Genomic DNA, 26,756 nt, shown 5'->3' with positions numbered 1-26,756 from the left:
CACATGGGAGGAGGGGCAGAGGGAGAAGTAGACTCCTTACAGAACAGGGAGCCCAATGCAGGACTTGATCCCAGGACCCTGGGACTGTGACCTGAGCTGAAGACAGATGCTTAACCAACTGAGCCACCCAGGTGCCCAAGGAATTACTTTCTAATCAATTTATGTTTACTATTTTCTTGGTTACATAGAGATTTAATACATCTTTCCCTAAAGAACAGTTATCCATTGATTTGGTCTTCATTCATTTATCATTTTGCTAGTTATGCACCTACTAAATGCATAAATAGCACTAGACTTTACTACATAGAATTATGCATGACTCCCTAAAGTCTTCTTTCTTCCCAAGGATCCGGTCATATCAGACTACACTTGTTTCCTTTCTTTCCCTTCCCTTCCTCTCCATTCCCTTCCCTTCTCTTTCCTTTTCTCAGACATTAATTCTACAATTTTCAGATTCTCCCAAATGATTTCTTTACCTCTTCTTTTCCACATCTGACAATAGCAGAACACATTTCTGGCTGTCACCCAGAGAAAAATAGTTCTGAAACATTTCTTGGTTCCACCTGCTCTAGAGCCATCAGCACTAACTTCTCAAAGTCAACTCCTCTTGATCAGAGTTTAAACAGAGTGGAGGTTACAAAGTAGAAAAAAGTTTGGTTATGTTGAGTCAGAATCCATGACATCCAGTTGTATAGGCAGAAATATATTTTGTTCTTGTGTCATGAACACCTATCTTTTGTCTTTCAAGTTCTTCCAATCTCTCTGGAAATTATATCCCTTCCCCCAACTCTTTTATTTGACATAGGTCCTCTAGTAACCTTAATCCACATGAATAAAACTTGTTGGTCCATTGGAGCAAAAAGGATCAAAGACTTAAACTTACGAGCTAAACCCATAAAACTCTTAGAAGAAACTAAGAAATATCTTAGAAGAAGATATTTCTTAGAAATATCTTAGAAATTTTTTAGAAGAAACTTGCAGAAATATCTTTGTGGCATAGGATTTGGCGATGACTTCATGGATATAACCAAAAGCACAGGCAATAAAGAAAAAAAATTGGTAAGAATTTTTGTGCATCAAAGGATACTATCAAGAAAACAAAAAGATGACCTACTACATGGGAGAAAATATTTGCAAATCTTACATCTGATAAGGGACAAATAGCCATAATATATATATATATTTAAAACTCCTACAATTCAATAGTAAAAAGATACATAACAAAAAGATTGGCCCAGGACTGAATAGATATTTCTCCAAAGAAGATATTCAAAATGGCTGTTAAGCACATTAAAAGATATTATTAGTCTTTAGGGAAATGAAAATGAAAACCACAATGAGATATTACTTCACATCTAATAGGATGGCTATAATATTTTAAAAATAGAAAATAACTTGCTGGCAAGGATGTGGAGAAATTTGGGCCCTCTTGCATTGTTAGTGGGAGTGATACAGCAGCTGTGGAAAATCTGTCTGGTGGTTTTTCAAAAGGTGTAACTTGGAATTACCATAGACTCAGCAACTGCACTCCTAGGTATATATCTAAAGAACTGCGGGGACTCAAACAGATATCTGTACCCCAGTGTTTGTAACACAATAGCCAAAAGCTGGAAACTACACAAAGGTCTATCCACAGGCGAATGGATAAACAAAATGTAGTACATACACACAATGGAATATTCAAGTTTAAAAAAGAATGAAATTCAGATACATGCTACAAATGATGAACTCTGAAGCCATGCTGAATAAAATAAGCCAGACACAGGACAAATACTGTATGATTCCACTTACGGGAGTTACCTGGAATAGGCAAATTCATAGAGAGGGCAAGTAGCACAGGAGTTACCAGGTGCTGGGGGAAGCCTTAAGGGCCTTATTTAATGAGAAGAGGCCACTGTATACTGGGAGAGCAATATATTCAAGCCTAATTAACTACTTTTGGAGGAAAAAGGTGAAGCTGGAAGGGATAAGTCGGAGACCCCCGCTGATCCATTGCTTGGAGCTCATTTAGCCAGGCTGGGGGGCCTCGAAGGGGCGGGTGAATAGGCGCTCGGCTCCGAGAACTGAGAGTCCCGCTGCCGGGTGAGGAGCTGGGCCGGGCCGGACGTCTCCCGGGGGAAAGTTGGGACCGCAGACGCGGGATCCCGCGGGGAGGTGGGAACAGCCGATCGTCCCGGCAGCGGCCGACCTTCAGCACCGAGCCGCTCTCGGGGGGCTGGCGGGCGCGGTGAGTTGAGGACGGCCCGCCCCGGCCCGTGCCGCGCGGGTCCTCGCCGCGTTCCTGTCAGGAACCCGGCGAGGCCTGAGGCGCTCGGGGCGGGGCGGCCGCTCGCGCGGGTGGGGCTGGCGGGAGGACCGCGCGTCTGCGGAGCTGAAGGAGCTGGCATGACTCGGCTTTTGTTTTGGCTGTTCCCGGACCCACAGTGTTTGTGTCTAGGCGTGTCTTGCCCCCTGAGCGGCTGCAGGTGCGGCGTGCGTGTGTACTGTAGCCACCTTGTTTTCCAGCGGTGGGAAGGAGACGTCGGGGTGGGGGGTGGGGAGTGGGAGGTGGGGGGTGAGGAGCGACCGGCTCCAGCCCTCGGGGCGCGGGCCACACGCGGGTCCTGACCGCTTCTCCCTGGCGCCTGGGGGTATGGGCCGGGTTTGCTTGGAATTAGGGTGTTCCCCAGGAATTGGGGCGGGGGGGGGTGCTGAGTCGTTCCCGGCAGACCCGCGGGGTACTCCGGGGCGGGTGATGGAGATGCCCATCCCCCACTTCCCTCCCCGACGGGTAGGGACCCCTCCCTGGCCGAGGCTCGGAGACCAGGGTAATTTGTTTTCTTGTTTATTCTCTTACCTTGTCAGGTTCCTTGCGATCTTTGTCGTGATTGGTTTTTCGAGTGACTGTGGGTCTCGGCTTCCACTCACTACCGATTTCAAATCAGTATTTTATATCTGAATTTCGGCACTTAAAAAAAAGTTTCTTTCTGAGAGTACAAGTCGTAAGGTATGACTAGTAGATCAGAAAAATTTATATAGAAAGCATTATAGAAGATAAGAAAATGCTAAATTGTCACTAAGATAATTAGATAAAGAGCACGCTATCTCAACAGACAAGAAATTAGGTAGTCACACAGTTTTCTAGTAAATTCTGAGATAGCAAAGCCATATATAAAAGTGGTCCAGTGGGTTTTAATTTTGAAAACTTTTTTTGTTGCTTTAAATTATATCGTTATCCTGAGATGAGAAAGGGAACATTTTGTTACTTTAAAAAAAAAAAAAAGGATTTATTTATTTTGAAAGGGAGCCTATGCCCTTGAACCAGGAGGGATGGGAGAGGGGCAGAGGGAGAGAGAATCTGGAGCAGACTCCTTGCTGAGTGCAGAGCACCACTCTCCATCTAAGGACCCTGAAATCATGGGTCCAAATCAAGGATCAGAGGCTTAGCCTACTGAGCCACCCAGGAGCCCCTATTTGTTCCTGTCTGCATAGTATAGCAACATGATTAGCACGTCCATTTATACTTTATCAGGTAATTATTTTCAAGTTCTGAAATTGTTTACTTAAAGATGTTAAGGACTCCTTTAGCTTATTTTTGAATGACTCCCTTCTGTTTCCCTCCCTATTCTCTTGGGTTTCTATTGTTAATATAGTCAATTGTTTTAGAACAATTGCTAATATGTTTCAACTTCACTATTTCTTTTGGTTGGTGACTAAGTGATTAATAAATAAATAAAAAAAAAAAGAGGACAATTAAGTTAAACAGAAGGGAGAAAAACTCTAATGACTAGAACAATGAAAAATCCCGCAAGGTTCGGGATAACTAAGAACAGTCTTAAGATATACACAGATCTAGCTCTCTTACCAGTAGTATTTTGTCAAGGGGTGTCACATATTCCTACATGTATCTCATCCCCACGTTAGGGAGGATTCAAAATTGAAAGGGCATGATCTGACCTGATAGTATGGATTTCTCCACAAGATGGCACTCATATAGTTTCTTTGATTTTAGTTTCTATCCTAAGGAAAGATATGCAGTGTATTAATATCACAGAGTAAATAGAAATGTGACTTATGTTTTATAATTAGTGCATCTATTTCATGTTTTGTCATATAGAATTTTCTATCATGTTACAGAATTGAGAAAAAAAAAATGGGATGTGGTATTGATATGCAGGGGAAAGAATGGCAATGTGAATGGAACAATGTATGTGTTTGTAGAAATGGTTCTTTAGTCTCCTATCAAAGTTGAAGCTTTGTTCAGCCCTAGAATTTTATTCTAGTCGCATGTGGCCAATGCTAAATGTTTTTATCCTTTATATTTAGATACCATCTCTGAATGTAAAAATTGGCTTTTTAAAAAGGAATGTAAGCATTTCTATGTACATATTATGTAATATGAACATAAACATACATATATATGTTAAGCTTGAAATTTTTTTTATTTTGGAAAAGTTCAAACATATACACAAAATTGACAGAATGTTATAATGAACTCCATGTACCTATTATATAGCTTTAGCAATTATCAACTCATTGCCAATCTTGTTTTATCATTGCCCCTTACCTTTCCCCATTTATTTTGAAGCAAACCTCTGTATATGTATGTGGCATATTGTTAGAGGCACACACATTCACTACAAAATGCATTATCCTAAATCAAAAATAATGGTATGGACAAAGTATTCAGAACCCAAAAGGAGTGATTAATTCTGCCTTGGAGAACAGGACAAACTCAGAGAAGCCTTTGAAGAAAAAACGACATTTGACCTATACATGAAGGATGTGTAGGGATCTGCCAGGTAGAGAAGAAATGGAAGAAAACACATTCTAAGCATTGGTGCAGTATGAGGAGAGGGGTACAGATGTGAATATGCATGAATTAGTGGAGAAGTAGTGGAGAATAGAGAATATTTGAATATTGAGGCACTTTGGAGGAAGCTGCAGAAGATGCAGCTGGAAAGAGAGTCTGTGATTATTCTAGGAAATTAATGATTATAGTTTATGTATCCAGAAATATTTTTCTACGGGTTTATGAATAAAATATAAACTACTTTTTCTACATTTTTGTAGATTTATGACACAATCCAATCTTTAACAATGCTGAAATCAAATGACTCGTTGTTTTCCTTGGATACTTTGTTTTTTGAAAAACCAGGTGAAGCTAAAAAGTAAGTCTGCCTTAAAGAATGATAATATAGTATATTGTTTTAGAGATTTTTGATTTTTAAGGAGTTTTAATTTTCTCACTAGACATATACAAATAAAAAATGAGGGGTCGACAAAATGATTTTTCAGGTATATAACTGGTAAACATGGAGTTCAGATATAAGGGAGTATCTGAATTTTAACATGTTAAATGTTATAACTTAAAAAATAGAGGGGCGCCTGGGTGGCTCAGTGGGTTAAGCCGCTGCCTTCGGCTCAGGTCATGATCTCAGGGTCCTGGGATCGAGTCCCGCGTCGGGTTCTCTGCTCAGCAGGGAGCCTGCTTCCTCCTCTCTCTCTCTGACTGCCTCTCTGCCTACTTGTGATCTCTCTCTGTCAAATAAATAAATAAAATCTTTAAAAAAAAAATAGAGTAGACACTTGCCTGTTTGGCTTTCATGTATTTGCATTTCTGGTTTGTTCAGATTATTTTTGTCCAAGGTAAAAACTTGAAGTAATCGTCAAACAGTAGCAATGGACAGGAGTGATGACACCTTTTGGAAACAGAATGGGCAGTGTGCCAAAGGCCTAGTGTGATGGGCAGACTCATTGTAGGCAGGAAGTAGGGGTGGAAATAAAGATATGGTGCTAGAGGAAATAAGAGCAGAGAATAGTCTGTTAAATACTATGGATTTATGGATTTTCATAATGTAAATTTTTTTATGGATTTTCACATGTAAATTTTTCTCAATTCTAAGTTTTCTATGTATTCTATTGTATTATCTTTTTTCTTTTTTTTAAGATTTTATTTTTAAGTGATTTCTACACCCAGTGTGGAGCTTGAACTCACAAGCCCAGGATTAGGAGTTGCATGTTCCACTGACTAAGCCAGCAGGCGACCCTATATTATCCTTTTTTAAAGAAAGGAAGCATTGAGTAAAGTATTTATTGTTTCATTAATTTTTCATTCATTCAAGTATTATTTCAAATATTGATTGAATGCAGAAAAGGATATAAGAAGGATGAAGCAGATTTTTACTTCAAAAGAACTTAAAATCTATTTGAGGAGATTAAGAACACATATGGAAAGTCATTAATAAGTAACATAACTCTGTAATTCATCATCCAGACTTGGCTACTTTGAGAGTAAAAGAGTGCATCCAATTTGTACAACATGTGTTAATCAGGACTGGTGTGGGCAAATTGCAACTTATGGTTGCCTTTCTAACAATACAGAGTCAAAAAAAGATGTGAAGGAAATGATAAGCATACATTCATGCAATGAAATTTCAGATTCAGAGGGAGACCTGGTACAGACCGATCAGGTTAGGCTTTATGGTAATGGGGAGAGACTTCAGGAGACTTTGAAGGATTTGATAATTCTAATAAGCAGAGAGAAGAGGCCATTTGAAGGCAGAGTTTAACAGCAAGAAATAATGGAGGTGGGACAATTTGCAGTATTTTTAGGTGATAATGTATAGAGAAGTTTCGTGGAATAGGAGATTCATAAAGGAGAAACAGTGGGACATAAAGTTAGAAAAGTAAACTGAGGATAGATTGCAGTGGATTTTAAGTGCCAGAATAAGGATCTTGGACATGACCATGTGTTAAAAGCCTGGAACTGAATCAACAAACATTTATTGATGATATATCTCATTATGCAAAGCACTGTGCTAAATAGTATTGATGTGAATGGAACTAGAAACAAACATTTAAGTGTTTATGATTTGGGGAGGGTATCAGACTGATCTATTCTCAATCTTTCTATTATCTATATATAATATGCAATATATATATCATCTACACACAGACATATAATACAATAGGACTGTAATAAATATTATTGGTTCAAATAGTACTTAAGAAGAGGGAAACATTTTAAACTTTTTAAAAAAGATTTTATTTATGAGAGAGAGAGAGAGAGAGAATAAGAGCAAGCATGAGCGTGGGAAGGTCAGAGGAAGAACCAGACTCCCTGCTGAGTAGGAAGCCTGATGCAGGACTCCATCTCAGGACTCTAGGATCATGACCTGAGCTGAAGGCAGTCGCTCAACCAACCAAGCCACCCAGGCACCCAGAAGAGGGAAGGATCTAAGCTTGATTTTGATGAACATAAGCACTAGTGTCTAGAATATTTCCTGGAAAGTAGTTCTCAGTAAATAATTGTTGAATAGATTAATGAAGGAATGAAACAATGGAACTTATATAGGTAGATACAGGATAGGGTCATGTGCAGTGGCAGTCAGAGTAAAAGAAATATTTTTGAAAAAAGATGAGGAGGTGCAGAATATGTTATCTATTTGGTATGCAAGTAGTTCACTTTGGGTTGGACTATAAGATAAGTAGAGTAGGAGAGTTAAAACTCTAAGATAGCCTAAGGCCATTTGGACGTTTTATATTGTTTGGAAGCCACTGAAGTATTTTGAATGGAATATAATTATGATGAAAACAATTCTAAATCAATGTGATAGGAGTGTGTAAAATATATTAGAGAAAGCCAGAGGCAGTGAGGCCAGTTAAGACATGATTGTTCTTAAACAAATTGATTAGAGCTTTGATTAAAATAGTGACAGTGGAAATACAAGGAAATGAATTCAAGAAGCATTATAAAGAAGATGCAGTAAGACCTGGTATATGTCTGGATATATAGGTATAAGATTTTGCTATAATTTGAATTCTGGATGACTGAGAAAGATGATGCCTCTGGAAAATAGGGAAGTCATAAGGGAGATTTGATTTTTACAGGGATGCTGAATAGTAGAATTGTATGTGTGCTTTTTTTTTTTTTTTAAGATTTTATTTATTTGACAGAGAGAGATCACAAGTAGGCAGAGAGACAGGCAGAGAGAGAGGGGGTTGCAGGCTCCCTTCTGAGCAGAGAGTCCAACGTGGGGCTCAATTCCAGGACCCTGAGATTATGACCTGAGCTGAAGGCAGAGACTTAACCCACTGAGCCACTCAGGCGCCCCAGATGTATGCTTTTTATATCTCTCTTAGATTTTCTGAAATAGTCTCTGTATAGAAAAGAGTTAATACATCAGGCTTAAACCACTGTCCTTGAAAGGCCCTGGTTGTACGAATGGCCCTTGGCTAGAGTGAAAGCTTTAAGAAAGTTTCCACCATTTAACTGATAGGAATGGCTCCCTGCCTAAACTGTTTATACAGATAGGTTTATTTTGACTCTCTGCTTTTCTTCTGGGAATCCTGAATTTAGGTATGTACTAGACAAGGGATGCCCACATGATTAGTCCTCAGTAAAAACACTGGGCATGGAGTCTCTAATGAGCTCCCTCATTAGCAATACTTCACGCATGCTGGTACAGCTTGTTGCTGAGGGAATTAAAGATGTCCTGTGCTGCTGTACTAGGGGAGGATCTTTGGAGGCTTGTGCCTGGTTTCCCCTGGACTTTGCCTCATAGTCACAAATAGGACTATATGTTGAATTTGAATCAGCCCAGGGAATCATTGGCTCTGGGGGTGCTCTTGGGGACCCTCTGACAGTCCTAAATTTCAAATGCTTTGGCCTTTTATCAGACAGTCTGTCAGACATTGTCTGATAATGTGTTGTAGATTTTTGATTTGGAAAACATAGCTGTAGGAGCTATGTGTTAGGAGCTACAAAGGCAGTAGTGTAAAAGACTGGGTCTCTCACTTTCCAGAGTTTAAAGTCCTAAATAAAAAAGATTTAAAAATATCATAAAATCCTTGCCACTTGGGGGTGCCTGGTTGGCTTAGTTGGTTAAGCGATGTTGGTTCAGGTCATGATCCTGGAGTCCCAGGATAGAGTCCTACATGGGGTTTCCTGCTCAGTGGGGAGTCTCCTCCTCCCTTTAACGCTGCCCCGCCTCATGCTCTCTCTCTCCCTCTCTTATTCTCTCTCTCAAATAAATAAAATCATTTAAAAAAATCCTTGCTACTTGTCATAGACAGTGTATGTATGTGGTGCTCTTCTCAGATTTATTTCCTGTCAACCAGTACTTACTTTTTTGCTCTAATGAAGGACAAATCAACTTTTATTGAAAAGGAAACATTAAAAATTTATATGTTAATAGGATCACAGCTGAAAGATAAGGAAAGACAGTTCACAGTGCCAACAGGGTGGCAAAATTCTTAAAAACTACTTTAAGTTTACAAAGTGATTATCATTTTCAACTGGTTTCTTGGATTTTCTGTGGTTTGTAGGTGGTTCTGGATCCAGGGTATTTTGATTAGGATGTTAATTTGTAATAATATTTTAGGAATACTCTAGAGAATAGAGAATACCAGTGGTGGTGTCATTTACACACTGATGACCCATGATCTATTGTGAGGTGTGTCATAAGTATTTTGTTAATTCTGATGGTAAAGATGCTAATATTTCAGAATGATTTACTACTTTTTTTTTTATATTGGAACAGATTTAAGATTCGTGTCACAAGCTGTTGAATTAGAGGAAAAAAGATGGAGTTATAGCCATTATTTAGGTAGCATATCTCACATAGCAGTGTCATTAATCGTATGACACACAAGGGAAAAAAGATTGAGAACACTCCTGTGTATAAAGATACATCAAAGTCACCGTAGAAAATTAATTTATAGGTTGTTTATCTAAGAGTCTGTAATTGAGTAATGTTTAATTAGTAGCTTCTGATATAACTTTATTAACATATATATTCACACTTTTATATTTTATATAGCCATCCAGACAATGAAGAATCATTGGATTGGTTTCTCCCACCTGCTCCATTGATTTCAGAAATTCCAGATACTCAGGCATTGGAGGAGGAAATAGGAAGTCATAAACCGTTAGGTAAACTATCACATACTTGTTATGAAGTTAAACCTGTGCAGCTCATGTCAGTGTAAAAAAATCTAGTAACACATTAAAGTGTTAATTCCTTTATTTTAATGAAATAAAATGATACTTTATTCAAAATAGTGCTCACCAAATCTTAAAATCAAAAACATCTTTCTTCTCCATATATACATATACGTACATATACATATTGTATATATATAGTACACTATCACAAACATGTACTATTGCATGAATTTGTTTCCTCTTATTATTAAAGTTGTCATTGCCATTTAGTTTTTGTTTTGCCTTTTACTAAAGGTAGGATCTTCTGATTTAGAAAACCACATTCTTGAAAAAAAAGAAGATGCAGAGTATTTTATATAGTTTGGTAACATTTTTATAAAGTTAAAGACAAGCATATTCTGGGGCACCTGGGTGGCTCAGTGGGTTAAAGCCTCTGCCTCTGGCTCGGGTCATGATCCCAGGGTCCTGGGATCGAGCCCCGCATCGGGCTCTCTGCTCAGCAGGGAGCCTGCTTCCTCCTCTCCCTCTGCCTGCTTCTCTGCCTGCTTCTCTGCCTACTTGTGATCTCTATCTGTCAAAAAAAAAAAAAAATTAAAAATAAATAAATTAGTTAATTAATTAAAAAAAAAGACAAGCATATTCAAACAGTATATGTGATCTTATGTGATATTGTTGATAAAATTTTTGATTTTTCAAATTTGGTGGTAATTCATATATGTTACCTTATTAACCTTTGTAACTTGTGTATATTTTATACATGAAAATATGCATTTCATTTATATTCTCATATATACCAAATAATACATAGTATACACAGGCATATATATACTATATATATACATAGATGGTAAAACAAATTTAAGCCCTGACAAGGCCTGCAGATTCCTCCCAACCTTTCAAGATGCCTGTAAAATTTCTGTAAAGAAACCTTTAAAATTTTTTCACCCTGATAAAAGCATTCCTTTATCTTGATTTTAGAAGCAATACTACAAAGTTAAAAACATTGCATCATGTATTTAATACTGAATCAAATCCAGTATTGTATATGATTGGTCATTATATTTCTATGTGTAAATCGGTAATGTAAATATTCAAATCCTCCTAATTGTATAATTATATCATTTGTAGTTGGTAAAATACTTAAAAGGTATAATAATGGTTATTTCTATGAGTCAGAAATTAAACCTATTTTATAAAGTAGGTTTTTTAATAAATTTCAAATTTCAGTAAATCTTAATTTGAGTGCCCTTCAGTGATATAGTATACAATAACAGTACCAATCACCTATAGTTCAAAACTGTATTTGGTGTTATAGATTATCTTGATATTGTATGAATAACTTTCATGTTTACCTTGTTAGCTGTTTGAAAATTTTTGTTAAATTTTTTCATGGTCATTTTGAGAATTTATCTTCATGGAGAACATATATTAATTAATGCATTCCATTTTTGTAGGTCAGGAAGAGAAGCCAAAAATGTTACCATCAAATTTAAAGATAACTAATGAAAACACAAATTATATTTCACCAACACAAAAATTCCAGTTTGCCTTTTCCTTAAATAAATATGAAGCAGGTGATCTGAATTTAGGAGGAGCAGGTAACGATGACTTATCACATGTTCCTGGCAAGCTGACATATGGTATTTATCAGAAATACAAAAATCACGTTAGCACTGAAATAATACCTGAGAAAAGTGTTCCAGATAAGACAAAATTATTTAATTTTGCAGAAGGTAAAGGAGAGAGCACGTCAGCCTTCCGAAAAAGGTAATTAATTAAATTAATTACAGAATATTCAGTGATAAAGTTGAACATTTATGGTATGTCCAAATGTATGAAGTATGATAGAATCTAAATGAGAAAAAATCAACAAATAGGGTTTACTGTATATGAGATGCTCTGTTAACTCTGGGATTCTAGTCATAGGTTCTTGTCTTCAAAGAGCTTCAACTTAATGGGGAAAGGACAAATAATTTAAAATAATTGATTAAGTACTTTATAATACAACAATTATTTTTATGAAGTATATAGTTAGAGCAAAGGGTCTCAAAATTTTTCAAACTTTTTACCGTAAGGACCCTTTACACTTAAAAATTACTGAGGATTCTCAACACTTTTTGTATATATTGGTTACATCTATCAATATTTAACCATATTAGAAATGAAAACTTAAAAAATTTAAAAAGCAAACAGTACTTTACTGATATTATGAAAATTGTTTTGATCCTACATACTCTCTGAAAGAGTCTCAACTTTCCTTTGAGAATTACTGTTACAGCATATCACATGGGGTCCTAATCTGTTCTGAAGCATCAGGGAGGGCTTTCTTGAAGAAGTGGTATTTAAACTTAACTTTGGGGTACCTGGGTGGCTCAGTCGGTTAAGCATCTGCCTTTGGCTCAGGTCATGATCCCAGAGTCCCGGATCACATCCTGCATCAGGCTCCCTGCTCAGCGGGGAGTCTACTTCTTCCTCTGAACTTCCAACCTCTTGTACTTTCTCTCTGTCTCTCAAATAAATAAATAACATCTTAAAAAATTCAAAAACAAAAATTTAACCTTAAGGAGGAATAGAATTAAACTAAGGGCAAATGAAGGAGAGTACTCTAGGCAGAAAGAATAATAAGTGCAAAAGACCTAAAGTAGCACAGAGCTTGGCCTATTCTTAGAAAATTTACTTTTGTGTAAAATCAGAGAGAATGTGGAGAGGTAAGGTTTGGAGAGGTCGAGTCATTCAGAATCATGTAGGCTGCCATAAACTTTGTGCTTTTTCTTAAGGCACTATTTCTTAAGCTGTGGCCTGTGCACCCACCATATCAGAATCATCTGAAGTACTTGTTAGAAATTTGGGTTCCTGAGTCCTACCTTAGGCCTATTGAATCACAGTCTATATAAAGGTAGGGAGGGGACCCAGGAATTGTCATTTTAAACAATTTTTCTAGATGATTGTTACGCACAATAAAGTTTGAGAGCTAGAATTCTAAGATTCTACATTTTAAGTAGAGGAGTAAAATTGTATTTTTTAAAAAATTTAACGTGTATTTTGGCAATCAGTATATGAATTAGAAGGAACTAAAATACGTTGTGAAAAAGGTCTTTTATTAATCTAGGTGAGAGAGAATGGGAGACTGATGTAGATTGTGGTAGCAGAAATGAGAGAATTCAGAGTGATTTAAGAGATAAAAATCCCATAGGACCTAAATGATTATTAGATATGACATCTGATTCATGGTTTTCTGACTTGAACCAGAATGATGAAGGATGGTAGTGCCCTTTCATGATGTGGAAAACTATAAAGGAAGAACAGGTTTGGGGGAAGGTGATGAGTACAGATTTGGACATGTTGAGTTTGAGTACCTATAAATTGTCCAGATAGGGAATTGGATGTATGGGTTTAAAGATTCAGAAGAGATCTAACTGATAGGTTTTGTTTTCTCTGTGATGTAAGAGGTGAGTCGTTTGTGGAGTTTGAGGGGAAAAAGTGGGAATATTGAACAAGTATGAGAAGAGTGGAAGAGGGGCGCTTGGGTGGCTCAGTGGGTTAAGCCACTGCCTTCGGCTCAGGTCATGATCTCAGGATCCTGGGATCGAGTCCCACATTGGGCTCTCTGCTCGGCAGGGAGCCTGCTTCTCTCTCTCTCTCTTTCTCTCTCTCTCTGCCAGCCTCTCTACCTACCTGTAATCTCTGTCAAATAAATAAATAAAATCTTTAAAAAAAAAAAAAAAGAGAAGAGTGGAAGAGATTATTAACAATGGGAAAGCAATCCAATTAGAATAATGGTAGGCTTGTTGGACACTCTAATTTTAGTATATGTGCGGCCGAAGCGAGCACTTTGTTGAACACTCTAAAGGGCCCAATGGAGGTTGATGTCTATGAATTTTTTTTGTAACAGTTCTATTAAGATACTACTCAGGGTGCCTAGGTGGCTCAGTTGGTTAAGTGCCAATTCTTGGTTTTGCCCCAGGTCATGATTTCAGGGTCGTGAGATTGAGCCCTGCCTGGGGCTCCTTGCTCAGCATGGGATGCTTGAAATTCTCTCCTTCCCCCTTTACCCCTCCCCCTGCTTGCCCTTACTCTCTCAAACAAATAAATAAATAAAATCTTTAAAAAGGGAGGTATAACTCATATAAAATTCACTCTTCTGAAATGTACATTCATGGGTTTTTAGAATATTCACAGAGTTGTATAATCATCACTACTATCTAATTTTAAAATATTTTCATCTCCCCAAAGAAACTGTATTCATTATTGTTTACTTCCCTTTCCGACTCCTGTCTGTCTTTTTTTCACTTAGCATAAGGTTCTCAAGGTTTATCCATATTACATTGTGTATCAATACTTTATGTTTTATGGTCAAATAATATCCATTCAGTGGACAGTGCAGCATTTTTTCCATTATCAATTGTTGGACATTTGAGTTATTTCCACTTTTTGACTATTTTTAATGTTGCTGTGAACATTCATGTACAAGTTTTTGTGTGAATATATTTTTGTAATTCTTCTGGATTTATGCCTAGAATTGGAATTGCTGGCTCATATGGTAACTATATACTTAACTTTTTTGAGAAATTGCCAGATTATTTTCCAAAATAACTGTACCACTTCATAATCCTACAAGCAATATATGAGGGTTCCAATTTCTCTGTCCTTGTCAGTAGTTGTTATTATTCATCTTTTTTGTTGTAGCCATCCCAGTGGGTTTGAAGTGGCATCTCACTGATTAGCATTTCCCTAATGACCTATGAGATTGGGCATCTTTTCATGTGATTATTGACTAGTTGTGTATTACCTTTGGAGTAATATCTGTTCAAATCCTTCATTTTTAATTGGGTTTTCTGTCTTTTTATTGTTGAGTTGTAAGAGTTCTTTATATATTCTGGATAAAAGTCTCTTATCAGCTGTATGACTTGCTAATATTTCTCCCATTCTCTGTGTTGTTTTTCACTTTTTGATAATGTCCTCAGCAGTTTTAAATTTTGATGAGGTCCAGTTTATATAATTTTTCTTTTGTTGCTTGGGCTTTTGGTGTCATAGCCAAGAAATCATTGCTTAATTCAAGGTTGTATAAAGATTTACTACTGCATTTTCTTATAAGATTTTTATAGTTTTAGCTCTTACATTTAGGTCTGTAATTTTTTTTAAGGATCTTATATATTGATTTATTTTAGAGGGAGAGAGAAAGTGCATGAGCAGGGGGAGGAGCAGAGGGAAAAGGACAAGCAGACTCCATCCTGAGTGCAGAGCCTGACATGAAGCTTGATCCCAGAATCCTGAGATAATGACCTGAGCCGAAATTAAAAGTCCAATGCTCAACTGACTGAGCCACCCAGGTGCCCCTGTTCACCTCTGAAGCTTTCTGAACCCCCTGTCATATATGGGTTTTTCCTTCATGGTAGTTTTATTAGGTGTGCATGATTGATAAATCATTGGCCATTGGTGATGGAACTCAATCTCCATTCCTCTTTCTTCCTTGGGTATTGGCCATTGGTGATGGAACTCAATCTCCATTCCTCTTTCTTCCTTGGGTATCACAGATGAGGCTAAAAGTTTAGCCTTCTCTAATTAGGGTTTATTTTTCTCTGACAGTTAACCCCCATCCTGAAGCTATCTAGGGGTCCTACAAGAGTCACTTCATTAGCGTAAACTCAGGTATGATTGGAAGGGGTTTGTCATGAATAACAAAGATGCTTTTTATCACTACTGTCCCACAGAAAATTCCAAGGGTTTTAGGAGCTCTGTGCTAGGTACTGGGAACAAAGACCAAATGTATATTTCCTGTTATACTAACTAGGAAACTATCTACTAAATAAAGGCTTATTTCTGGGCTCTCAGTTCTATTCCGCTGACCAATATTTGCATGAATACATATACCACACTGTCTTGATTACTGTAGCTTTGTTGTAAAGTTTTAAATTGGGATGTGTGAGTCCTCCAACTTTATTCCTTTTTTCAAGATTTTTTTTTTTTTTAAACTTCTCTGGGTTCTTTGCATTTCAGATGAATGTTGTGATACATTAGTAAATTTCTGCAAAGAAGTCAGCTGGGATTTTGATGGGGATGGTATTGAATCTGTAGATCAACTTGAAGAGTATTGCCATCTTAATAATGTTAAGTCTTCTAGTCTATGAACATGAGTTATCTTTCCATTTATTTAGATTTTCTTTAATCTCTTTCAATGATATTGTGAGATTTTCAGTGGACAAGTCAAACTTGTTTTGTTAAGTTTATTTCTGAGTATTTTGCTCTTTTTGATGCTATTATAAATGGAATTAAAAAGGTTTTTTTTTCAGATTGTGCATTGCGAGTGTTTAAACATCAGCAATTGATTTTGGTATATTGATCTTATATCTACAGTCTTGCCGATGATGACTCTCAGTTTTATTGTTCAGAGTGTTGTGTCATCTCCCTAACTTCTTTTTCCAGTAGTGTTCCCCTGCCCTGCTGCAATTATTTTAAAAAGTAGGTAGATTCACCTAGGATTGAGGTTTTGCAAGATAAGGATGTTAAAAGAATAAAGAGGAATTGGGAGTTTAGAATATTAGTAAAAGAGTGGTCAAAAAGATAGGCCATGGGATCTAAGTCCATTAAAGGTAGATGAGAAAAGAGAAGGGAAGATAGTTGGGGGGAAAAAAGAGGTTCATTAAAGTAAATTTGTTTTTTTACTTCATTGGTAGCTTGTGTAAACAAGCTGAAAGAGTAAGAAGCTGTGGTCAGAGAATGATATATTGGAATGATTGATATGAGAGGAGGAGCAGTTCTGGATAATGACAGTGTTTAAGATGAGAGAATAGGTGAATGAAATTGTTTGAAGTAGAAAGCAACTGTAGATGAATGCCTAAGAAATGAAGAGGAGAGGATTTTGAATGGCTTATCTGTATGAATGTTGAAGTAATGGAGATGGTGGCAGAATTTGGAATTGATAGGAAAAGATTCTTAAGTGACCAGATGTTGCTATATGATATATGCCACGAGGAGGGTTACAAAGTGTTATAACTAGTTGGCACAGATACTTCTACAAGAGAATAGAAGAATAATGATGCAGATTTTGGATGGAGAAGGCACAGACTCTCAATCCTCAAGTACATTTGGTGTGGAAAAATTAGTAATTTCTACTTAAGTTTTTTAAGAAGCAAGAATTTTTTAGGGTAATGCAATATTTTTGTTAAGACCAGGAAGTAATTATAGCAATGAGTGAAGAAGTTGAGGATGTAGGGGAGTTTATGGACTGTGAATTCTAGAGGAACTAGGAAGAATCTGAGGTCCAGAGAATTTAGGTGACTAGCACATGGATAATATTTTTATAGTTCACAAAACTTATTTCAAGCTCTAAGTCACACAGCTAGAAAGTGGAGGAGCTCTGGATTTAAACCCAGTTTGTCTGTTTCCAAAGTCCATGCTTTTAACTGATATGACTGCATATAGCAAGGAGTCATCCTGTGGCGTAAGTTGTTTTTCTTATCCTCAGTACCATTTCATAATCAGATTCTACTCTATTATTCAAGGCTAATCATCTGTTTTTGAATTTCTATCTTCATTGATAGAAGGATGCTTTGAAGGATAGAACAACCCTACAGTTTGTTTTAAAGTGTATTTCTTGTTCTATAGTGTTTTTAAAGACTCCTGCTTTCTTATATGGAAACATGTCATTAAAAATTAATAGTAAAAATAATTTAGAAAGTGTTCTGTATTTGCACAATACTTGTTTGGATGTCATTTCTTATAGAATTCTGTAAGACTGATATCTTCTGTCATCCCTAATACTTATTTTGTAAGATACAAATATTACATTAGGAAATTTACTTTTCAAATTTTATTTGTTTTCTGAGATAGAGAGGATGAGAGTACACATATCCATATGTGCACAAGCAGGGTTGGAAGGGGCAGAGGGAGAGAGAGAGAGAATTTTAAGCAAGCTCCATACCCTACATGGGGCTCAATCTGAGGACCCTGAGATCATGACCTGAGCCTAAATCAAGAGTTGGATGTTTAAATGACTGTGCCACCCAGGCACCCCTGTATTAGGAACTTTAATGGTCACTTCGTATCTTAGGGCTATGGTGAACAAATTAGTTTGATGGGTTGGCTTTTGATCAGTTCGATATAATAAATTGCAATTGTAAAGATGGCCTTTGTTTTCTAGAACTTTGCAAAGAAAATAGTTCTTTGCAAAGTGTTCTTGACAGTGATACTTACTTAGTGTTATACTAAAGTGATTATTGAATAATGTTTGGGAAGTTGATGCTGTTCTGACAAGAAGCCACAATACCTGACTACATGGGCCTCTCCACCCAGTTGCCTTTGTATTCTTAAGATGTAGTGGATAGGTCTTCTGAGTGTGAATGATCCAAGAGCCCCTGCAGAAGAGACAGTATCTTTTATGACCTGCCCTTGGAAGTCATGCACTTGTACTGCCTCAGTACTCTACCAGTCATTTAATTCTGTCCTGACTCAAAGTCCTAATTTTAAAAGGATGCGACTAGCAGGAAACAGGTCTTGGAAGTTGGCTTCTACAAATGGATTTGAGTTTTCACTTCTAAAAGTGAAAAGACATAATTCAGTGGTAAATTTGTCAAGTCGTATTTTAGGGGAATGCTTAAATTTTATGTTTGAATAAACCACAATCTATGGGCATTTTTCAAAGGACCAATTTTATGCTAGTTTTTCCCCTTCTAAGCAACTGTTCAAGGGCAAACTTTTTTTTTTTTTTTTTTTAGGTTGTTTAAAATATCTGATAATATACATGAGGGTGTTAACTCTAATGACAGTACAAACTTGGACTCTCCTGTTGGCTCAGTGAAAGTTGCCCCAACAGAAATGAGCAAAGGGGAATCATGGAAATGTAGCAGTAGTAAACAGAAACATCAATATTCAGACATTAACATGTTTACAGCAAGCAATACTCTTTCTGCTTCTGAAATCAGGGAAGAGATATTCAAAACACCAACTTTTGCAGTTGCATCCCAGCCTCATGAAGTTCAAGGTAATTCCTTGCTTTTTTCAGTTGGTTTTATGATAGAACAAGCTAGTCTGTATTTCTCAGCATAAGGAAGAATATAAAAACATAAATACAAAAGTAAAGAATACAAAAATGAAAAAAAGAAAAAATAAAATGAATACAAAAAATAATAAAAAATGCAGTTTCTGCATTTCTTAATCTATTGCATTTTTTTAAACTATGATCTAGGGTGCCTGGCTGGCTCAGTTGGTAGAGCATGTGACTCTTGGTGTAAATGTCATAAGTTCAAGCCCTGTGTTAGGTGTGGAGCCTACTTAAAAAAATAAAAAATGAAATAAACTATGATCTAATATTTAACTGTGCTTTTAATAAAAAGTTATACTAGTTTTATTGAGGCAGTTTGTATGGAAGAGATTAAAAATATTTATATAAATATGTAGAATTATTTTTAGGAGTAACAGAAAATGATACAGATTCCTTGAAGGCTGTCACAGAAATCCGTATCCTTTATTTTACTATAGCAGCTTTATATTTGAAATCATAATTTGTAAGCATGTTATTTTATTGTGTCGGTGTTTATTTTATTGACAAAGAAAACGAGGGGAAAGTACATCTTTTGGGCCATGTAAGAGACCCAGTGTGTGAGAGAGTCAGTGCTGCTCAAAGTGTGGCAGGCTAGTGCTGGTTTGTGAACTGCTTGTTACAAGTTTGTGACAAGATAAGTATAGAAATGAGATTTGTATTATTGCCTGCATTCTGAGCATGTTTCCTTAGATACAGATCATTTCCTACACTTTGGGTAAGGATAGTATATTGGGATAAACATGGGTAGGGGAAATAAATGAAAATGGGATATTCTGTGGATTGGGTATATTTTTTACATATCTAGCATTTTTTGAATGAAATTTACAGTTTATACCTACGGTATAATTTACATCTCTGGGCATTTCCAATATAAATATTTTGAGTATATACGTATATTCTGGAGATAACATCATCTTTGCTTTTTTGATATCTCATGTATGTCTATAACAGTGTGCTTGTTGTTTTTTATTATAATCCAGTGACTGTGACTATTATGGGACCATCCCTATGACTTATGAACTTGAAGGGAAGGGCCATCCCTTGTTTATCTTCCTATCTCCAAATATACTGAAAGGCAGGTAAAGGAAGTTATTTTGACAAAAGAGTAGCCATGAGCCAAGATGAGGGTAAAATAGTGTGGAATATGTTAGAAAGAACAAGCATTCCAGTTTGGCCGGAATAAAAGCTATGATTACAGGAGTAATAGGACATAATGATTGAAAGGTATCCCAGGATCAGGTTATTTAATGCCTTGGATACCAAGGTCAAGAGGTTTTGTTTGCTTTTTAATTTTTTGAACAATGAGGAGAAACCATGCAGTATTTTGAGCAAGTCAAGTTATATCATCAAAACCATGCTTTTGGAATATGGAATTAATGACTCAAAGCTGGGTAAAGCTCCAGACTCCACAAAAGTTATTGTCTAGTTGGCAAAACAGTAAATGAATTCTTCCTGAGCTGGAGGAATCTAGGGGAGAATTATTCTAGTCCAGGATACTCAGGAGACTGAGTCTGTTCTGAGGTATGGTTAGAAAATATTTGCCTGACTTGGGATGCCTGGGTGGCTCAGTCGGTTGAGCATCCGTCTTTGGCTCGGGTCATTATCCCAGGGTCCTGGGATTGAGTCCAGCATGGGGCTCCTTGCTCAGTGGAGAATTTGCTTTTCTCTCTCTGCCTGCTTTGCCTGTTTCTGCCTGCAGTTCTCCCTCTCTCTGACAAATAAATGAAATCTCTAAAAAAACTTACTTGCCTGACCAATCATGAAAATTTTCCTGCAAACAGATAACTGAACTAAGTTAGAATGGGGGAAGAGAACAATAAAGGGTTATACATGATATATCATAACTTCAGATATAGTCAGCTTTTAGTGTTTCTGTTCAGCATGGTGTCTCAATCCTGCTGTGCTTTCTTCTCTCTGGTGATCTAAATATGGTTGGAACATAGGAAATTTGTTAGTCTTAAACAGGTAAAAGTTAGTTTCATTATGTGTATGATGAGAAAGTCTTCTTATCCCTTAGTTCAACTTGATAATAGGACAGTAACTTTTGAAGCGTTTTAAAGATTTTTTTTTTAAAGATTTTTAAAAATTTATTCATTTGACAGACAGAGATCACAAGTAGGCAGAGAGGCAGGCAGAGAGAGAGAGGAAGGGAAGCAGGCTCCCTGCTGAGTAGCTGAGCAGAGAGCCCAACTCGGGGCTTGATTCCCAGACCTCGAGACCATGACCGGAGCCGAAGGCAGAGGCTTTAACCCACCGAGCCACCCAGGCACCCCAATGAAGTGTTTTAAAGATATTAATGCTATATTAGCTCAGCTGAAATGTATCTATTGTTTAGGTCTCTGTTAGTTAAAAATACTGTACTCTTGTTGCATTGATTTGTTGTTCAAAAAGTTCATTTGTGGTCAAAATCACAGGACTACTTTTTATTATTTCTAAGTATGTATTTAAAGTGGAAGACTAAGTGCTTTTCATGATAATTTAAGGGTTTTGGAATTACTTGGACACAGCATATTTTCTAATTCTTTTATAATATTTTACTATATTTGAATCCCTAGGACAATAAAAGTTTGCTCAGATTGATTTTGCTATAGTTGTCTATAATTTTCAATTCTGCAGACATTTTCCTACCTGTTATAACATATAATTGCAGTGACACTGCTGAGAGTTTGTTGAACAAAAGGAGAAATTTGATATCAAGTATTTATAGTAATGATAAATGATGTTAGTAGTTCAGTTTTCTCAGGAGCTGGAAAACTAATTCTATACTCTGAATCAAAGATTCATTTTTGTGAATGTAAATTGATGTGGAACTACCTAATGAGAGAAAAAACCAGCATGATGGCCCACTTGTGGGCTTGTTACAAATAAATATTTTATCGGAAGAAACATATTTTGAAGGAAAAATGAGATTCTTTCAAAAGCTTGATGGATTGACAAACTCAAAATTACACTTTTGTTTTGACACAAATATTCTGATACTCTGTATAAGTGAAAATAAAATGAAGATTTGTATATTATCTGCTTGATTTAATAAACTCAAAGCTATATTAATTGAGTGCGTACTATAAGCCAGGCACTGTTCTAGGTATTTGGAATATGTCAGTTAAGAAAACAGATAATGAATCCTTGCCTTGAGGGGTTAACATTCATTCTTGGGATGGGGGTGGGGGAGAAGACAGATCTGAACAATTCTAACAGTGTATAAATAAGTCATATAGTATGTTAGAAGGCATTGAGTAATTTGGAAAATGAAAAAGTGGAGCAGAGTAAAGAAGATGAAATTGGGGATTGAAGGCTCAAGATTAGAATTAAGTAGAGTAATTTGGGTAGGCCTTCTTGAGAAGGAGAGATGTAAACAATTGAAGGAAGTGAAAGAGCCAAGGAAATAAGGAGGGAAGCAGTCTAGGTGGAGGGAAGGCCTTAACAGCAGGAACATGGCTGGTGTTTTGAAGAACAGAAAGGAGTCCAATTCAGCTAGAAGGAATTTGTCAGAGGCTGGAGTAGTAGGACCTGAGATCACAATCACAAAGACGGAGGGGAGACCAAAGATCATGTAAGGCCTTGTAGTCATATGCTTTGACAAAAAGTGGGCAAATGAGCAGAGAAGTAATATGTTCTCATTTAACCTTTTAAGAAGATCACTTACTACAGTCCATCAATTTTTATATATATGTACATAAAAATAAAATTGCTGGAATAACTGTGTATTTGTATTCTCAGATGTATTATGTTTTATGTTTCCTAATAGATTATAACAGCCTCCATTGTAAGAACTCTTCTTCTTAATAGCTTCCCACAGCTTTCTAAATCCAGTAATGTATTTTGCATATAGTATTTAATAAATGTAGTTGATAGATGTGACTCAGACTGAGAATACCACGTAAGTACAAGTATCTATCAAGCTGACATGAGACTCTCACCTTGGAGAGGGGACAGTTTAGTGTTCATATCTATTAATATTTTTGAGTTTTCTTACAAAGGAAGGACAGTTTAAGTTCTTGTAGAGCCAATATGCTGATAGTTGCAAATAAATCCACCACTCAGTACAACCAAATTATTGAAAACAAAGGGATTCAGGGTTAGGTGACCAGAAACACATCTCAGCTAATGAAAGACAACTAAAATTAAAAAGTTAAAACAGTTAAAAGTGAAAAGTTAAAAAATGAAATTGAGAACTTTAAAGGAGATATAAAAATTGCCTAATCAACATGAATAAGAAAACACCACTCTGCAAAAGGTAAAGTGTACACTTAGTTTTGATATACTGGCAAATATGCAACTTTCTACATCTTTTCCATCAGATTTAATAGTCAAATTTTAATTGTCAAATTATAACCCTTATATAAACCTTGTTTCTGCACCGGGACATTTTTTCAGAATATGGACTGTTACTGGGGACTCTAATAATTTCTGTTAATTTCTCCCCCCACTGACTTTATTAATGTGTAATTGACAAATATATTTAGTTTGTCTAAATTAACAAACTGTTTAGTTTGAAGTAGTACACTTGATATGCTGTATCACATGTACGATATGATAATTTGACATATGTTGCATTATAATAGATGCCACCATCAAGTTAGTTTCCACCCTCCATCATCTTCCATATTTACTTTTTTAAATTTTATAATTCAGTGCTATCAACTTTAGTCACCATGTCATACATTAGAACCTTACCTTATTAATCTTACAGCTGAAAGTTTATACCTTCTTATTAGCCTCTTTCTATTTCTCCCATGTCCCCAGCCCCTGTCAACCACCATTCTACTCTCTGTTTCTATGAGTTTGGTCTTTTGTGTTTTTTTAAGAGTCCACTTATAAGTGATACTATGCAGTATTTGTCTTTCTCTTTCTGGCTTAATTCGTTTTGCATAATGGTCTTCAGGTTCATCCAATTTGTCAAAAAAGGCAGAATTCCCTTCCTTTTTAAGGCTGAATAGTATTTTATTGTGTGTGTATGCATATGTGCATAAGTGTGTGATATATATATTTATTATATATATATAAAATATATGTACATCACATTTTCTTTATCCGTTTGTCTCTTTGCAGACACTTAAGATTATTTCTGAATCTTGGTTATTGTGAATAATGCTGCAGTGAACATGGGATTACAGTTTTCTGTTTGAGATACTGATTTTGCTTCCTTTGAATATGTGCTCTAAGGGCACCTGGGTGGCTCAGTCTGTTAAGTGTCTGACTCTTGATTTCATCTCAGGTCTTAATCTTAGGGTTGTGAGTTCAAGCCCTACATTGAATGTGTACCCAAAAGTGAAATTGCTGAATCATAAGATAGTTTTATTTTTAATTTTTGAAGGAACCTCCATACTGTTTTCCATAATAGCTGTACCCCTTCACATTCCTACCTACAGTGTACAAGTGTTCTCTTTTCTCCATATTCTCACTAGCATTTATTTTTTGTCTTATTGGTAAATGGTATCCTAACAGGTGTGAGGTGATCTTTCATTGTGGTTTTAATTTGCATTTCCCTGATGATTTTTATTTACTGTTGGCCATTTGCGTCTTCATTTGTGTCTTCTTTGGAAAATTGTCTGTTCAGGCCTTTGCCCATTTTTAAATTAGGTTATTTGTTTTTTGCTATTGAGTTGTATGAGTTCTTGTGTATTTCGGATATTAACCCCTTATCATACATATCGTTTACGAATATTTTATCCATAGGCTGCTTTTTTATTTTATTGATGGTTTCCTTTACTGCGCAGAAGCTTTTTAGTTTGAAGTAGTATACTTGTTTATTTTCACATTTGTTGCCTTTGCCTTTGGTTTTAAATCTAAAAAAAATAATTGCCAAGACTAGTGTAGGGAAGTTTGTTCCCAATGTTTTCTTCTAGGAGTTTTAGGATTTCAGGCCTTATATTCAAGTGGTTAATTCACTTTGAATTGATTTTTGTAAATAATGTAAGGGATCCACTTTTATTCTTTTGTCTGTGGATATTCAGTTTTTCCAATACCTTTTATTGAAGAAGTTATCTTTTCCCAGTTCTTGGCTACTTTGTTGAAAATTTATTGACCATATCTGCACAGATTTATTTCTAGCCTATCTATTCTGTCTCATTGACCTAGCTGTCTGGTTTTTATGCCAATACCATCCAGTTTTTGATTACTGTAGCTTCGTAATACAGTTTGAAATCAAGAAGTATAATGCCTCTGGCTTTGTTCTTTCTCAAGATTGCTTTGGCCATTTGGGGTCTTGTGTAACTCCATATGAATTTTAGGATTTTTTTATATTTCTCTAAAAAATGCAGTTGGAATTTTGATAAGGATTGAATTGAATCTGTAGATTGCTTTGGCAGTTTACAGTTTAGCAATATCAGTTCTTGAATCCTTGAACATGGAATATCCTTCCAGTTATTTGTGTCTTCAGTTTCTTTCATCACTGTCTTATAGTTAATGGTTAAATTTATTCATTAGCATTTTATTTTTAATGCTATTGTAAATGGGATGGTTAGCTTTATTCCTTAGTATTTTATTTTTTGATGCTATTGTAAATAGGATTGTTTTCTTCACTTCTTTCTGATATTTTGTTTTTAGTGCACGGAAATGCAACTGATTTTTTTTTGAAGATTTTATTTATTTATTTGACACACAGAGATCACAAGTAGGCAGAGAGGCAGGCAGAGAGGGAGAGAGGAGAAAGCAGGCTTTCTGCTGAGCAGAGAGCCCGATGGGGGGCTCGATCCCAGGACCCTGGGATCATGACCTGAGCCGAAGGCAGAGGCTTTAACCCACTGAGCCACCCAGGTACCCTGCAAATGATTTTTTGTATATTGATTTTGTACCCTGCAACCTTACTGAATTTGTTTATTCTAACAGTTTTATAGTGGAGTCTCTGGTGTTTTCCATATATAATATGATGTCATCTGTGAATAGAGACCGCTTTACCTCTTCTTTTCAATTTGGATACCTTTTATATCTCTTTCTTGCCTAATTTCTCTGGTTAGGATTTCCACTACTATTAAAAGTAGTGAAAGTGGGCATCCTTGTCTCTTTCCTAATCTTAGACAAAAGCTTTCAGCTTTTTGCCATTGAATATGATGTTAGCTGTGGGCTTGTCATAAATGGCTTTTATTATATTGAGGGTCATTCCTTCTTTAGCCAGTTTCTGGAGAGTTTTTATCTTGAAAGGATACTGTATTTGTTAAATGCTTTTTCTACATCTATTGAGATGACCATATGATTTTTTTTTTAAGATTTTATTTACTTATTTGAGGGAGAGAAAGAAAGAGCACAAGCAGGGTGAAGGGCAGAAGGAGAAGCAGACTCCCCGTTATGAGCAGGAAGCCCGATATGGGACTTGATCCTAGGACTCCAGGATCATGACCTGTGGCAAAGGCAGATGCTTAACGAGCTAAGCCACCCAGGTGCCCCGATCATATGATTTTTATCTTTAACTTTTTTTTTTTAAGGTATGCTCTGTGCCCAGTGTGGGGCTTGAACTCATGACCCTAAGATCAGGAGTCACATGCTCTTCTGACTGAGCCAGCTGGGTACTCCTGATTTTCAACTTTTTAATATGGGCGTATCATGTTGATTTATTTGTGGACATTGAACTTCTTTGTATTCCAGAAATAAATTCCATTTGATCATGTGGTTTTGACCCTTTTAATACACTTGAATTTGGTTTGTTAATATTTTCTAGAGGATTTTTGCATCTATATTCACTAGGAATATTGGCCTGTAATTTTCTTTTATTGTAGTATCCTTACCTGGCTTTGATATCAGTGTAAAATAAACCCCTTAAGCTATCTTTTTTTTTTTTTCATTCTTTTT

At 36.3% G+C, this 26,756-nt stretch overlaps 1 protein-coding gene across 6 annotated transcripts in view; it reads left to right on the top strand.

The window, feature by feature from the left end:
• Positions 1 to 1,888: 1,888 nt before the first annotated feature.
• Positions 1,889 to 26,756, top strand: part of HFM1 (helicase for meiosis 1) — a 118,806-nt gene continuing 93,938 nt past the window's right edge. Inside the window, exons 1-7 of one of the 6 annotated variants that reach the window (XM_082688246.1) lie at positions 2,073 to 2,227; positions 2,845 to 2,986; positions 5,053 to 5,150; positions 9,804 to 9,916; positions 11,383 to 11,695; positions 18,643 to 18,908; positions 19,337 to 19,384. In XM_082688246.1, coding sequence (XP_082544372.1) covers positions 5,080 to 5,150; positions 9,804 to 9,916; positions 11,383 to 11,695; positions 18,643 to 18,908; positions 19,337 to 19,384 — 811 coding nt within the window. In that variant the 5' untranslated portion in view covers positions 2,073 to 2,227; positions 2,845 to 2,986; positions 5,053 to 5,079. Of the gene's footprint in view, positions 1,952 to 2,058; positions 2,228 to 2,357; positions 2,466 to 2,844; positions 2,987 to 5,052; positions 5,151 to 9,803; positions 9,917 to 11,382; positions 11,696 to 18,642; positions 18,909 to 19,336; positions 19,385 to 26,756 lie in introns of those variants that run through there. The other 5 variants (XM_082688248.1, XM_082688247.1, XM_082688249.1 and 2 more) reach the window with 5 other exon arrangements.

This window comes from Mustela nivalis, assembly GCF_964662115.1.
Source record: "Mustela nivalis genome assembly, chromosome: 10".
NCBI lineage: Eukaryota > Metazoa > Chordata > Mammalia > Carnivora > Mustelidae > Mustela > Mustela nivalis.
The sequence above is the reverse complement of the archived record's forward strand: the minus strand, read 5'-3'. Positions and strand labels throughout refer to the sequence as shown.